The 12,927-nt window shown below is 40.2% G+C and overlaps 1 protein-coding gene across 1 annotated transcript in view; it reads left to right on the top strand.

The window, feature by feature from the left end:
- The first annotated feature begins 3,400 nt into the window (after positions 1 to 3,400).
- The window catches only part of nalf2 (NALCN channel auxiliary factor 2), a 42,641-nt gene continuing 33,114 nt past the window's right edge, over positions 3,401 to 12,927 (top strand). The window contains exon 1 of the mRNA XM_064977993.1: positions 3,401 to 4,523. Within this exon, the coding sequence (XP_064834065.1) occupies positions 3,804 to 4,523 (720 nt within the window). The 5' untranslated portion in view covers positions 3,401 to 3,803. The remainder of the gene's footprint in view (positions 4,524 to 12,927) is intronic.

Below are 12,927 nucleotides of genomic sequence, written 5' to 3'. Positions count from 1 at the left end.
AAGTTGTGTCAAGTTGTCTGGATGTCCTTTGGGTGGTGGACCATTCTAAATACACACGGGAAACTGTTGAAAGTGAAAAACAGCAGCATTGCACTGCTTGACACGAACAGGTGTGCTTGGCAACTACTACCATACCCCGTTCAAAAGCACTTCAAACTTTTGTCTTGCCCATTCACCCTTTGAATGGCACACATACACAATCCCCTTCGCCTACACTGATTGAAGTGGATTTAACAAATTACATCAATAACATAACTTTCACCTGGATTCACCTGGTCAGTCTAGGACATGGAAAGAGCAGGTGTTCATAATGTTTTTTACACAGTGTATACTGAACAAAAATATAAACCCAACATGCAACAATTTCAACTATTTTACTGAGTTACAGTTCATATAAGGAATCAGTCAATTTAAATAAATAAATAAATAAGGTCTTAATCTTTGGATTTCACATGACTGGGCAGGGGCGCAGCCATTGGATGGCATATGCCCACCCACTTTGGAGCCAGGCCCACCCACTGAGGAGCCAGGCCCAACCAATCAGAATGAGTTTTTCTCCACAAAGGGGCTTTACTACAGACAGAAATACTCCTCAGTTTGATCAGCTGTCCAGGTGGCTGGTCTCAGATGATCCTGCAGGTGACGAAGCCGGATGTTGGGGTCCTATGGTGGCGTGGTTACACGTGCTCTGCGTTTGTGAGGCCGGTTGGAAGTAATGCCAAGTTCTCTAAAGAGACATTGGAGGCAGCTTATGGTAGAGAAATTAACATTACATTATTTGGCAATAGCTTTGGTGGATATTCCTGCAGTCAGCATGCCAGTGGAATGCTCCCTCAAAACTTGAGAAATTTGTGGTATTGTGTTGTGTGACAAAACTGCACATGTAGTGCACACTGCCTTTTATTGTCCCCAGCACAAGGTGCACCTGTGTAATGATCATGCTGTTTAATTAGCTTCTTAATATCCCACATCTGTCAGGTGGATTATCTTGGCAAAGGAAAAATGCTCACTAACAGGGATGTAAACAAATTTGTGCACAAAATTTGAGAGAAATAAGCTTTTTGTGCATATGGAACATTTCTGGGATCTTTTCTTTCAGCTGATGGGACCAACACTTTGCATGTTGTGTGTATATTTGTGTTCAATGTACAGTATATTGCAAGTCAAATCACGATATTTGGTTGAAAAATCGCAATTAGATATTTTGCACATATCGCCCGAACATCCTGGTAAGTTTTAGCCTCATATGAACCATCCTGATCTCACGAGCTCACATTCAGAATGTGTGACAATAGTAGGTACTTTATGTACAAAAAGAGTCAACATAATCACGAAAAAAGTCGGGTTGGAACTCGGAAGATGTCGCCCTTCTCCGTCGTCGCCATTTTGCAAGGAGTAATACATGCTTTTTCTCAAAAAGGTTGGACGCCAAACTCACCACTGTTGTGTGTGGCCAATTAGTTATATTTTCATGTCACACCCAACAAATGTAAATGCTTGGAGTTTGCTAAACAACATTGGCACTTGGATTGGAACCGGAGCTTTGGTCAGATGACATGAAAATAGAGCTATTAATTGTCAACACACACCAGTGGTGGGTTTGGCGTCTAAATGAGATCGCATGAGCAGAAAATAATCCCATACCTACTATAAAATATGGTAGTGGATGTTTGATGTGAGGAGGCTATTTTGCTTCCACTGGTCCTGGGGCCCTTTTTAAGGTCAACGGCATCATGAACTTACTCAGTAACAGGATATTTTAGCCAAAAACCTGGTTGACTCTGCCAGGAGACTGAAACTTGGCCGCAAGTGGATCTTCCATCAAGACAATAACCACATGCACATATCAAAATCGACAAAGAAATTGGTAATTGGCTTCAAAATCAATATTTTGTAATGGCCATCTCAGTCTCCGGACTTGAAACCTATTAAAAACCTGTGGTTTGAATTGAAGAGGGCAGTCCATAAGAGCAGACGAAGGCTATCAAAGATCTGGAAGGATACTATATAAAGGAATGGTCTAAGATTTCACCCAATGTGTTATCAAACTCATAAAACATCCTCGCAAGGTAATGTATTGAAAGGTATTGAAAACAGGGGTATCAATCATTTTAACCCCTACCAGTTCGAGAAAAAAATGTATTACTCGTTAAACAAAATCTCTTTCTCGGAGCAATTATATGACTATAAAATAATATAATTTCCCCCTTTTTTTGAGCATACCATCTAGCTCAGTATTTTCATTATTTATTTTATAGAGACAGTTTTGCTCATCTTTATCAAGGGTGTCAAACATTTTTGACCCCATTATTGTTCTTATGCGCAGATTGCAGAACTGGATATAGAGATTAAGATTATTGTGATTATTGATGATGATGCTAATCATGATAATTAGTATTGTTATTATGATTATTATGGTTTTAAAATGTAGTAGTAATAATTTGCCTAGTCAGGCATTAGTAGTAGGCCTACAGTAGTACTTGATGACAATTCATACCACTTCTTCTTTAAAATATGTTGGAAAACATCATCAAATAGTGTAAAATGAACAAACATTTTTAAAAATCCTGTGACCTCACATTTTCTTGGTGTACAGTATTACCACACTCAACCTGTAGTATTACCACACTCAAAACATAATCTAAATCTGTTTACCATGGAATATTATTTTGTAACATAACATTTCATATTTTCTTTGCAAACCTTGCAAACCAGATGGATAATGTGGTGTTTAATCTCTCTCCTTAAATTCCTCCTCGGGTAAGTATGCCCAATGAAAGGATTCCCAATGAAAGGATTGAATGAAAATTGGGGAATGAATGGGTTTGCGTTAAAGGCCCAGTGCAGCCAAAAACGTGATTTTCTTATGTTTTATATATATTTCCACACCATGAGGTTGGAATAATTCTGTGAAATTGTGAAAATGATGATAATTCATTTTTGCTGTAAGTGCTGTTTAAAAAGACAGCCTATAATTCCAGCCTGTTTTGGTGGGATGGAGTTTTGGCCTGCCTGGTGACATTACCTGGTGGTAAATGAGTTAATAGATCAATAAGAAAGAGTTCCAAACCTCTGCCAATAACAGCTAGTTTTCAGTTTTCCCCTCCCCACTCAGGACACTCACAGACTGTCATAGCAAAATTCTTATTTGAGAAATTGCTCTTTGCTAAGAAGCAATTTTTGTTTATGTTTTACCATTTTAAAAACTATCACAGTAAGGCACTATATTGTTACCCAGAATGCAGAATGTATTTTATATTGAGATAAAAACGGCTGCATTGGACCTTTGATGGGAATGTGAGAGGGGATGTGGAACCACAGGGGCGACCAATAGCGCAGGCGCTCCACCCTCTTCAATTAAATAATCTGAAGGTTTTCTGTGCTAAACCGAAGATGGCGACAGACTAAACTAGACTGTCAAAGGGAAGGGGAAGATGAGAGGCAAATGTCGCTTTTTGCACTAAAAACGGAAGAAAAAATAAGACTTGTCATGTTTGAGAATGGCAGATATAGAGTAAAGATTTCGTTTTTGTACGTGCTATGCGTTTCTTGTGTGATGCTGCACCGGTGCTGGGGGTGTCGGTAGGATTTCACAACATGTTACAATTTTGGGTGTATCGGGAATATAATGCCGGACGTTATCTATTTGCAATGGATTAGACGCCGGGGTTTGGAGCTGGATTGATTTCTTGACACAACAACTTGGAAAAAATGCTTCCCATCACCATGTTGCAAACGAGGTAGGGGATATATTGCAAAGGTGAAAAAGCCATCTGAGATCGCTTTTGTCTCCCCCCTAAAATATGATCAGGGGTGCTTGGATGTTTCGAAGGGAAGATGACGCCGTGTTAAAAATATGTTGTGCACCCAAACAAAACGACAAACCCTGTGCCGATTCCGAGAGGGTACAGAAATGGCGAATGTCTTTGGCATCCCTATTATTTTTCACTGTCCTTCTCTCTAATCACCTCTGGCTGTGTGCTGGAGTTAAACTGAGGTCCAAGGATAGGAGCAACCGCAAAATCTGGATCAACGCGACTGACGGGGTCCACCCGGCTCTAAATGAGGGGAAATGTGGTATTTTTCTAAGCAATTTGACCAAATCCGCTGCTCCAGGTCCTCATTGCACTGATGCTCAAAGCCACCACACACACCTGGAGTCAGCCTGCACCATATTGTATCGGCAAAAAACTGACTTTAGGTCCTCAACTCCATCAACGTTCTCGTCACAGATGTTACTTGATTATTTTAGGAATTTTAGCCTCTCTTTTTGTGATTCTTACTCCATTTCCGACTTACTGTTGGGGATGTCAAGCCCAGACAGTTTAAATTGCAGTCTTCAGAACATGGTTTTGGATTTGTTTAGCGGCGGTGGGGATGATGAGGATGTCTGCAGCATCTGTATCCAGGCGTACATGAGGCTGGACCAACACGCTCAGGAAAAATATGAAGAGTTTGACTTCTTCTTTCTCAAGTATTTATCAGAGGATTATTCTGTCCGATCCCACACAGAGGACTGTAAGGTAAGATCAATTTGTGCTTCCTGTCATAGGCTACACCTGTTCTCCAGGTGTGCATGTTCCCTCATAATGGCAGTTTTCAGCAGGGGACCAGTAGGCTACACTCTTAGAAAACTGGGTCATTTGGCTGTCCCCATAGGACAACCCTTTTTGGTTCCAGGTAGAACTCTTGGATTCCATGTAGAACCCTTTGTGTAAAGGGTTCCACATGGAACTCAAAAGGGTTCTTCAATTTTTCAAAGGGTTCTCCTATGGGGACAGCCAAAGAACCATTTTAGATTCTAGATATGACCTCTTCATTGGCATGTTTTGACAACACATTTACACACACATTTTTAAGGTGACTAAATTATTACACAGATAATGTACTCTATTTCTACAGAATACCTCTTCTTATGAATGTTTGCCATTTTGAAACAATGAATGTGCTGCATGAATAATGTGACTATTCACACTGAGTTGATGAATAGGCTAGTATGTGTTCATAATAAGTGGTTCGTGGTTGCATAAGACTCCCACAAAGATCTACCTATAGCAGATGTTTCCTTGTGCTTCTATAACAAAAAACATGTTAATCGTGTTTTGTTTTTCATGCCACTACTCAGCTCTGGCGTCTTGCCACCTGTGTTGAGCTCTGATGTCACCCCTCTGTGCCCTCTCCGGGTTGCCTGAGTGGTCTGACAGAGCCTTTGATGTTCCACTACCTTGCAGCACAGGGCTATCTGTGGTGAGGGGTATTTATGAGTCATTACGGACCACAGGGCGGTCTGTGGTGAGGTCTATTTATGAGTCATTATGGACCACAGTCAGACTATTTGACCTGGTCGGTATTGATAGGGCCATGATAGCCTACACTATTATTATATATATTTTTAAATAATAAAAAATCCTAATAACTTACGGTAAGTCTGGCAGCACAGGTGACTGAAATAGACTAAAACTACAGACTAAAAATGTACATAAATAACATGTATAAAAATGGTGATTACTATCCATCAAATGAAGTATATTACTGTAATTTCATGACATTAACTCCTATTTTTTTTTTTACCTGTAATCATTTTTTTTGCTGGCATTGGTTGTAAAAATAATGGGCCAGTTAAAAAGCATAAAGAACTCCTTAATTGATGACAAAATATAGTTCGAACACAGATTATAATCATAAAATTACAAAACTCCTCTCAATTTAACTTAAACCCAGAAATGACTCCTGAATTGATGCCAAAATATAGCTAAAACACATAATTGTCATGTTACTTCAACCTACTCTCAATATAACTGGTATCAGTTGTGAAAATGGAGTATTGGTCAGCTAAAAAACAGACAACTCCTTAATTGATTACAAAAACCTTATTCTCAATGTTAACTTATTGGTTGTGAAAATAAAGAATTCTCCAGCAAAAAAAAAAATCAGACATTACACAGGGATTTCCTTATATAAGTTATTCAATACATGTTCAAACCTTAACCTGTGTGTGCAGTGGCATGATAAAGGGGTAGAAAGGGAAGGGTGTGTTAAGAGCGGTATCAGGTAATCTCAGTGTACAAACATTTCTAGAACTATACACTTGATAGTTAGTGTCAAACATAGGAAATTCAATTATTTGTTAAGTTTTTTTTAAAATCATTTTTTCAAACATTTTGGTTATAAAATATAGGTCACGTTGTTATTCTGTCATCCTAACCCACAACTATATGGGGAGATGTGTAGGACAAGGTATGTCGATCCAAGTGCAAAAACATTTCTTGAACTCAAACTTTACATATATTGTGTCAAACATTCACTTAAAAGCAACTTACAACATGGTAATGTAAAAACATTCAGTTCTAGCATTTTGGTCAAGTGTTGTTTTTAATAATTTGCCTCTTTCTTGACTGTGTGCTGCAGTCGGTGGATTTAAGTGCCTGTATGTATGTATGTGTGCGTGCAAGGCTACTCCCTCCATAGCAATGTTTGAGATCAGAGAAATAACTTTTGGATTGATTGCATGCCACTGAGTTCTTCTCCACATTGGACCCCTTATCTGGGTTGAATAGGCACCTGCGTTGGATGAAATAACAAATGCCATTCTATACTATTGTGTCCGTCATTAAATCACTAGGAGTGGTCCTCTACCCCTTCAGATACAATAATTAGATTTGTTGACTAACATGGATTTTTGCAGGTACATTTGTATCTAATTTAAAGGGGCTACATGTAGGATGTTTGCAATGTAATATTAGAAAATGTCTGATACAGTTAAGGTAACAGTGGAACTATGTTTCACAATGTTTTATTCACCAGAAAGTACACTGCTCAAAAAAATAAAGGAACACTTAAACAACACAATGTAACTCCATGTCAATCACACTTCTGTGAAATCAAACTGTCCACTTAGGAAGCAACACTGATTGACAATAAATTTCACATGCTGTTGTGCAAATGGAATAGACAACAGGTGGAAATTATAGGCAATTAGCAAGACACCCCCAATAAAGGAGTGGTTCTGCAGGTGGTAACCACAGACCACTTCTCAGTTCCTATGCTTCCTGGCTGATGTTTTGGTCACTTTTGAATGCTAGCGGTGCTTTCACTCCAGTGGTGGCATGAGACGGAGTCTACAACCCACACAAGTGGCTCAGGTAGTGCAGCTCATCCAGGATGGCACATCAATGCGAGATGTGGCAAGAAGGTTTGCTGTGTCTGTCAGCGTAGTGTCCAGAGCATAGAGGCGCTACCAGGAGACAGGCCAGTACATCAGGAGACGTGGAGGAGGCCGTAGGAGGGCAACAACCCAGCAGCAGGACCGCTACCTCCGCCTTTGTGCAAGGAGGAGCAGGAGGAGCACTGCCAGAGCCCTGCAAAATGACCTCCAGCAGGCCACAAATGTGCATGTCTGCTCAAACAGTCAGAAACGGACTCCATGAGGGTGGTATGAGGGCCCGACGTCCACAGGTGGGGGTTGTGCTTACAGCCCAACACCGTGCAGGACGTTTGGCATTTGCCAGAGAACACAAAGATTGGCAAATTCGCCACTGGCGCCCTATGCTCTTCACAGATGAAAGCAGGTTCACACTGAGCACCTGTGACAGACATGACAGTCTGGAGACGCCGTGGAGAACGTTCTGCTGCCTGCAACATCCTCCAGCATGACCGGTTTGGCGGTGGGTCAGTCATGGTGTGGGGTGGCATTTCTTTGGGGGGCCGCACAGCCCTCCATGTGCTCGCCAGAGGTAGCCTGACTGCCATTAGGTACCGAGATGAGATCCTCAGACCCCTTGTGAGACCATATGCTGGCGCGGTTGGCCCTGGGTACCTCCTAATGCAAGACAATGCTTGACCTCATGTGGCTGGAGTGTGTCAGCAGTTCCTGCAAGAGGAAGGCATTGATGCTATGGACTGGCCCGCCCGTTCCCCAGACCTGAATCCAATTGAGCACATCTGGGACATCATGTTTCGCTCCATCCACCAACGCCACATTGCACCACAGACTGTCCAGGAGTTGGCGGATGCTTTAGTCCAGGTCTGGGAGGAGATTCCTCAGGAGACCATCCGCCACCTCATCAGGAGCATGCCCAGGCATTGTAGGGAGGTCATACAGGCACGTGGAGGCCACACACACTACTGAGCCTCATTTTTACTTGTTTTAAGGACATTACATCAAAGTTGGATCAGCCTGTAGTGTGGTTTTCCACTTTAATTTTGAGTGCGACTCCAAATCCAGACCTCCATGGGTTGATACATTTGATTTCCATTGATCATTTTTGTGTGATTTGTTGTCAGCACATTCAACTATGTAAAGAAAAAAAGGATTTAATAAGAATAGTTCATTCATTCAGATCTAGGATGTGTTATTTTAGTGTTCCCTTTATTTTTTTGAGCAGTGTATATTGGGTGCATAGGAAGTGTATCCTGAAATGCTATATTTCTGTTGAGCAACAAGGGACTTGTGTGGTTCAATTTTGAAATTGAAAGTTGTAGTTACCAGTAAGGCATCCTAGATGACAACTCCAGACTAGAGTGAGTTATAACTTCTGCAAATAAAGTAATGTTTATTGCAATAGGTGTGCAATATAATGTTACACGCCACTTTCCCAAGTGCTACAAAGAAATCCTGGCAGAACTATACAGTCAGTCACTTCAAATGAAATTGTAGTGGGTAATAAGGGATGAATTCATACCTCTGCAGGAACTCCAATGTTGCTGCCTGATCAGAGGGGTAATTTATAGTGATAATATGCCACAAACATCATTACCAGGGCATCGTTGAAAGTAAGAATGCCATTCAACACAATCTGGTCCACAGAAACCAGTAAGTTTCCAGCTGTCAGAGGAGAACTCCCTATGGTAATGACAGACAGTGGTGAAACATTTCACCCCTTATCTTCCATTCAAATTCTTCCTCTCTTTACCCATCTCTCTCATTACCTCCTGCAATCTCACCCACTTCATCTCCTTTTTTGTTTTGTTCCTGCTCCATCCCTCTCCCTCAAACTCCCATTCGATCTCCCTCACACACACCCACACAGGACTGACACATTGTTACCCAAGCAAAAAAATCTGTATTCTTTTGGAACCACTTAAGTTGTATGTTAGAACACTATATAGTATTCAAATTGTAATAAGTAGAGATGGGAAGAGTTTTTCTATTTTTTTTATTTACATTTTTTTAAACAAGCTCTGATGCCCAGTTCAGTTTTCAAAGAGCTACCAATTCAATGCAGTAAGCCAGCAGCTTGTTGTCAAAGTTACACCACGTGTCTAATGATGTTCGACGCTTCGGACCTCACAACACCCTGACAGGAGTCGGCCTCATCTCCTCCTATTCATAAGCTTCTGTTAAGTCTCCTTTTTGTTGCTTAGAGTGCATATTGGTTTACTGTTTATTTTATTTCCCTGAATGGTCAGAGAAGTTGACTTGTTTATTTAATATAAAACACCTTAAATTGCCCTTGGTTCTTTTTGTCTTGTTCCTTTCCCGCTTGTCCTGCTTTATTGTTATGCAGGACCGGTCACAATACTTTTAATACAAGATTACAAATACCATTTCGGTACACTTAATAAGCTATTAGTTTAAACTAGCAATATATTTTAAGTGTATTAAAATTGTATTTCCAATCCTGTATTATAAGTACACTAAAATAAATGGGTTTATGATTACTTTTAATACAATTCAGTGTACTAAACTAAAACTTGTGGTTCCAAAATAATACACTTTAGGAAAACTGCTGATTTGAACTTGTATGTGAAGTGAAAACACATGTCTTTCCAAAAAAAACAATGCATGGTGTGCTTGGCAGCTTTGCACAGTCAATTTCCATTGGAAGGCAAGTTTCATCAACGTTGAGGAACATCTTGTTCTCTTCTTCATTGAATAAGTTAAGTAGCAGCAAAAAAAGACCCAGGTAGGTTGGCTTCTGATTTCTCTTTGCCAAGACACTGTCAGGTATAGAAACTGTCAATCTTGCTCCTCTACTCACGAGGGAGAGATTTGAAGTAGGACACAATTCTCCCACATTTGCTTGCCATGGCTTTCTCATGCTCTTCATTGAGTTTAACACCAGTAAGTTCTCTAAAATGAGTCTTGATGCCGGGGGTCTTGTATAGATATGGCCATTCTTTGGCAATGTCAGAGGTCTCCATACCACAAATGATGTCTTTCTTCTGGGAGTAGAAGGTTGCTGGCATTTTCTTTTCAATACTTGTCTTTGCGTCTGTTTTTGTACATCTTCTTTAGTTCTTGTGTGTGTGTTTCATTGGCTGGTTGATGATAAAGTTTAAAGTTGATAAAGCTGTAAGAATCCAGGCATATCCTCTTGGATGGTGAATCCTCAGACTCACTTGACTGTCTTCTTTGGGAAAGGGGGGTGTTCCCTCACTTCAAGTTGTCAACTTGGCTCTGCAGCTGCTTAGTAAGGGAGTTGTCCTTTAACAACAATTTCACCTTCAATAACATCTTGGATACGTCAGCACCATCTTTCTGCCTACTTCACTCAAAATGCTTCTTTCCTGGCATTTGACAAACTAAGGATTTCATCTAGTCAGGTGAATAACTTTGTCTCTCCCTTCCAGTTGGACCCTCTCTGTTCTCCAGCTTTCTTGTAACCTCAGATGGCATTTGATTCCAAGGAATTACAAAACTGAAGTGCCAGTTAGTGTCCACTGCTGTCCGTCTACTCGGGCTGGAGCATGCGGTTGAACTAGCCAGTGGTGAGCTTGTGCTTTCAGTGTTGTATCTACACTGTGAAGGCGCACAAACGCATTTGGGGTTCTCTTAACTCCACATTTTACTCCCTGACGCCACATACATTATCACGGAGTTTCTAATCCAAACTTAACTCCCATTGTAACATACATCTTATCAATTGTCTGCTTTTTAAATGATATGATTATGACTACTTTTTATAAAAGCAATAAAACTACATTTGACACCATGAATAGGAGGGCTACACTAGAGGCTTCAACAGAGTCTGAGAAACTGAGCCTAGACCTTTGTCTGTGTAGACTGAAATCATTGGTAGTATAGCTCAAAGCTTTCCAAAAGTTATGATTTGAACTATTTGACTTAGACATTACCTGACTTGACACCCACCTTAAATACTTTCTTGTCAATCATATCATCATACATAGAGCCCACTTGTAAGTTTTGGGTGTATATGCACTTTTTTTAAACAGTAAATGTATAACCTGTTTAGCATTTTTTTTTTTATGTACTTATGTATAGCAATGGAACAATCCTTGCTGCGGGGTGTTTGGGGGCTACCAGGCACATCTGGGTTTTGGGTCATTCCTTTCAGTACTATCCTTTTCACCTTGGATAAAAATAAGAGGTTGGGAATGAGGCTGTGTACCATGTTCTAATTTTCTCATCATGCTTAACACATTTTATATAGTGGCAATACCATGTTTTAATGACCGTTATCATGGGTTTTCTAAGTAACAAACTGATACTTAAATGTAGCGTTCACTTGGGCTATCTGCTTCCTTGCGTCTACTGGCCTCAAGACGTGGAGAAGATGCATCATGTTTTCCAGCTCTTCCACACCCAATGTATTAAGAGAATCCAGCACTGACTGATGTTACACATCAATAAGATCTACACCGAACAGACTTTCAGCATCATCATGAAAACTCACTGAATGAACCGAATAATTGGACACATGCGCAGCTGCAGCATACCTATGCAGTCTTGAAATATGGGTGGTAAAAGGATTTTAATGTAAAGTATTTGCTCCAGTGTCTGAATGGGCATTTGACCTTTTATCTTTTTGAAACATGTGACCTTAAATGAGCAAGAAGATCCTTCAGCTCAAGGCATTGTTTCTGACAATGACGAGTTTCACATGTAAACGGCCCTTGCATCTTGTCACATTGTGATACAGCAGACTGATGACGCATATGACTTTTAAAAGGATTCTATTTTGTAAACTGACATTTGCAGCTAACCATGCAGCATACATATTTGCTTTATGTCGGTGTAATGACTGATGAACCACAAGCTCGTAACGTTTTAACTGTGAAGCCACAGGAACGATATGCCGATTTGGGAAGACCTGACATGTTCCCAATTTCTCTATATTTAACTTAACAAAGAATTAAAAAGTAGCTTGTAGATTTTAATCTAGGTTCCAGTTAACTACTGACATGTATATTTATGATATGCTTAATGACAATGGACTTCAAAAGGGGACAACAGTGATTATTTCTTTGTACTTCCATGCTGAGCTACTCGGTTTGCTAAACTAGCTATGAATATTACTTCAGTATGAGGATTGCAGGGAATTTCAATTCCAATTCAAGTAACTTTTGAAGGAGAGAGAAACATATGTTATCAGGTGGAATTGGCTTACAGCAAACTACCTAGCTAGCAAGATTAGCACGCGCTAGCTAGGTTATGAAATGCAGCTAGCAATCTAGTGAAATAGCTGAATGTCAATGCATCAATATTCATAATTAAAACATTAACGATCAACATATGTTACAAAAACGTTTTGTTTTAGCTGGCTTGCTGCTAGCTAGCCAAGGTCTGGTTGGTAGCTAGCGCCTCAGGTAGTATCCGCTAGCTATCTTGCTAACGTGTGAGCAGCCAACTAACCACGCCACGATATTAGCTAGCAAATACAACACGAAGTTAATGAACTGCACATCTAGAAATTATCAACTTTTTTGAACTTTATGTTAAACAATTAAGCAAACGTTTGGTAGTGCTTGACTTGATGATATATATTGGCTCTCCTAGCAATGCATGTGCCAAGCTGCTGTATTCAATAGGCACCAGTTGTGTGCGCGGGTGTTTTGACTGACGCCTCCAACGTGTTTCTGATTCATTTGTCAAATGGTTTCAAATGGAAAAATGCGATGTGAAATATTGACTAGTCTTTAATTACACTAACCTTTTTAATAGTTCCGAAGAGTGATGTAGAGGAT

This window comes from Oncorhynchus masou, chromosome 11 (assembly GCF_036934945.1).
Source record: "Oncorhynchus masou masou isolate Uvic2021 chromosome 11, UVic_Omas_1.1, whole genome shotgun sequence".
In the NCBI taxonomy this organism is placed as follows: domain Eukaryota; kingdom Metazoa; phylum Chordata; class Actinopteri; order Salmoniformes; family Salmonidae; genus Oncorhynchus; species Oncorhynchus masou.
Note: the sequence above shows the minus strand (reverse complement) of the source record. Positions and strands in the feature narration are given on the sequence as shown.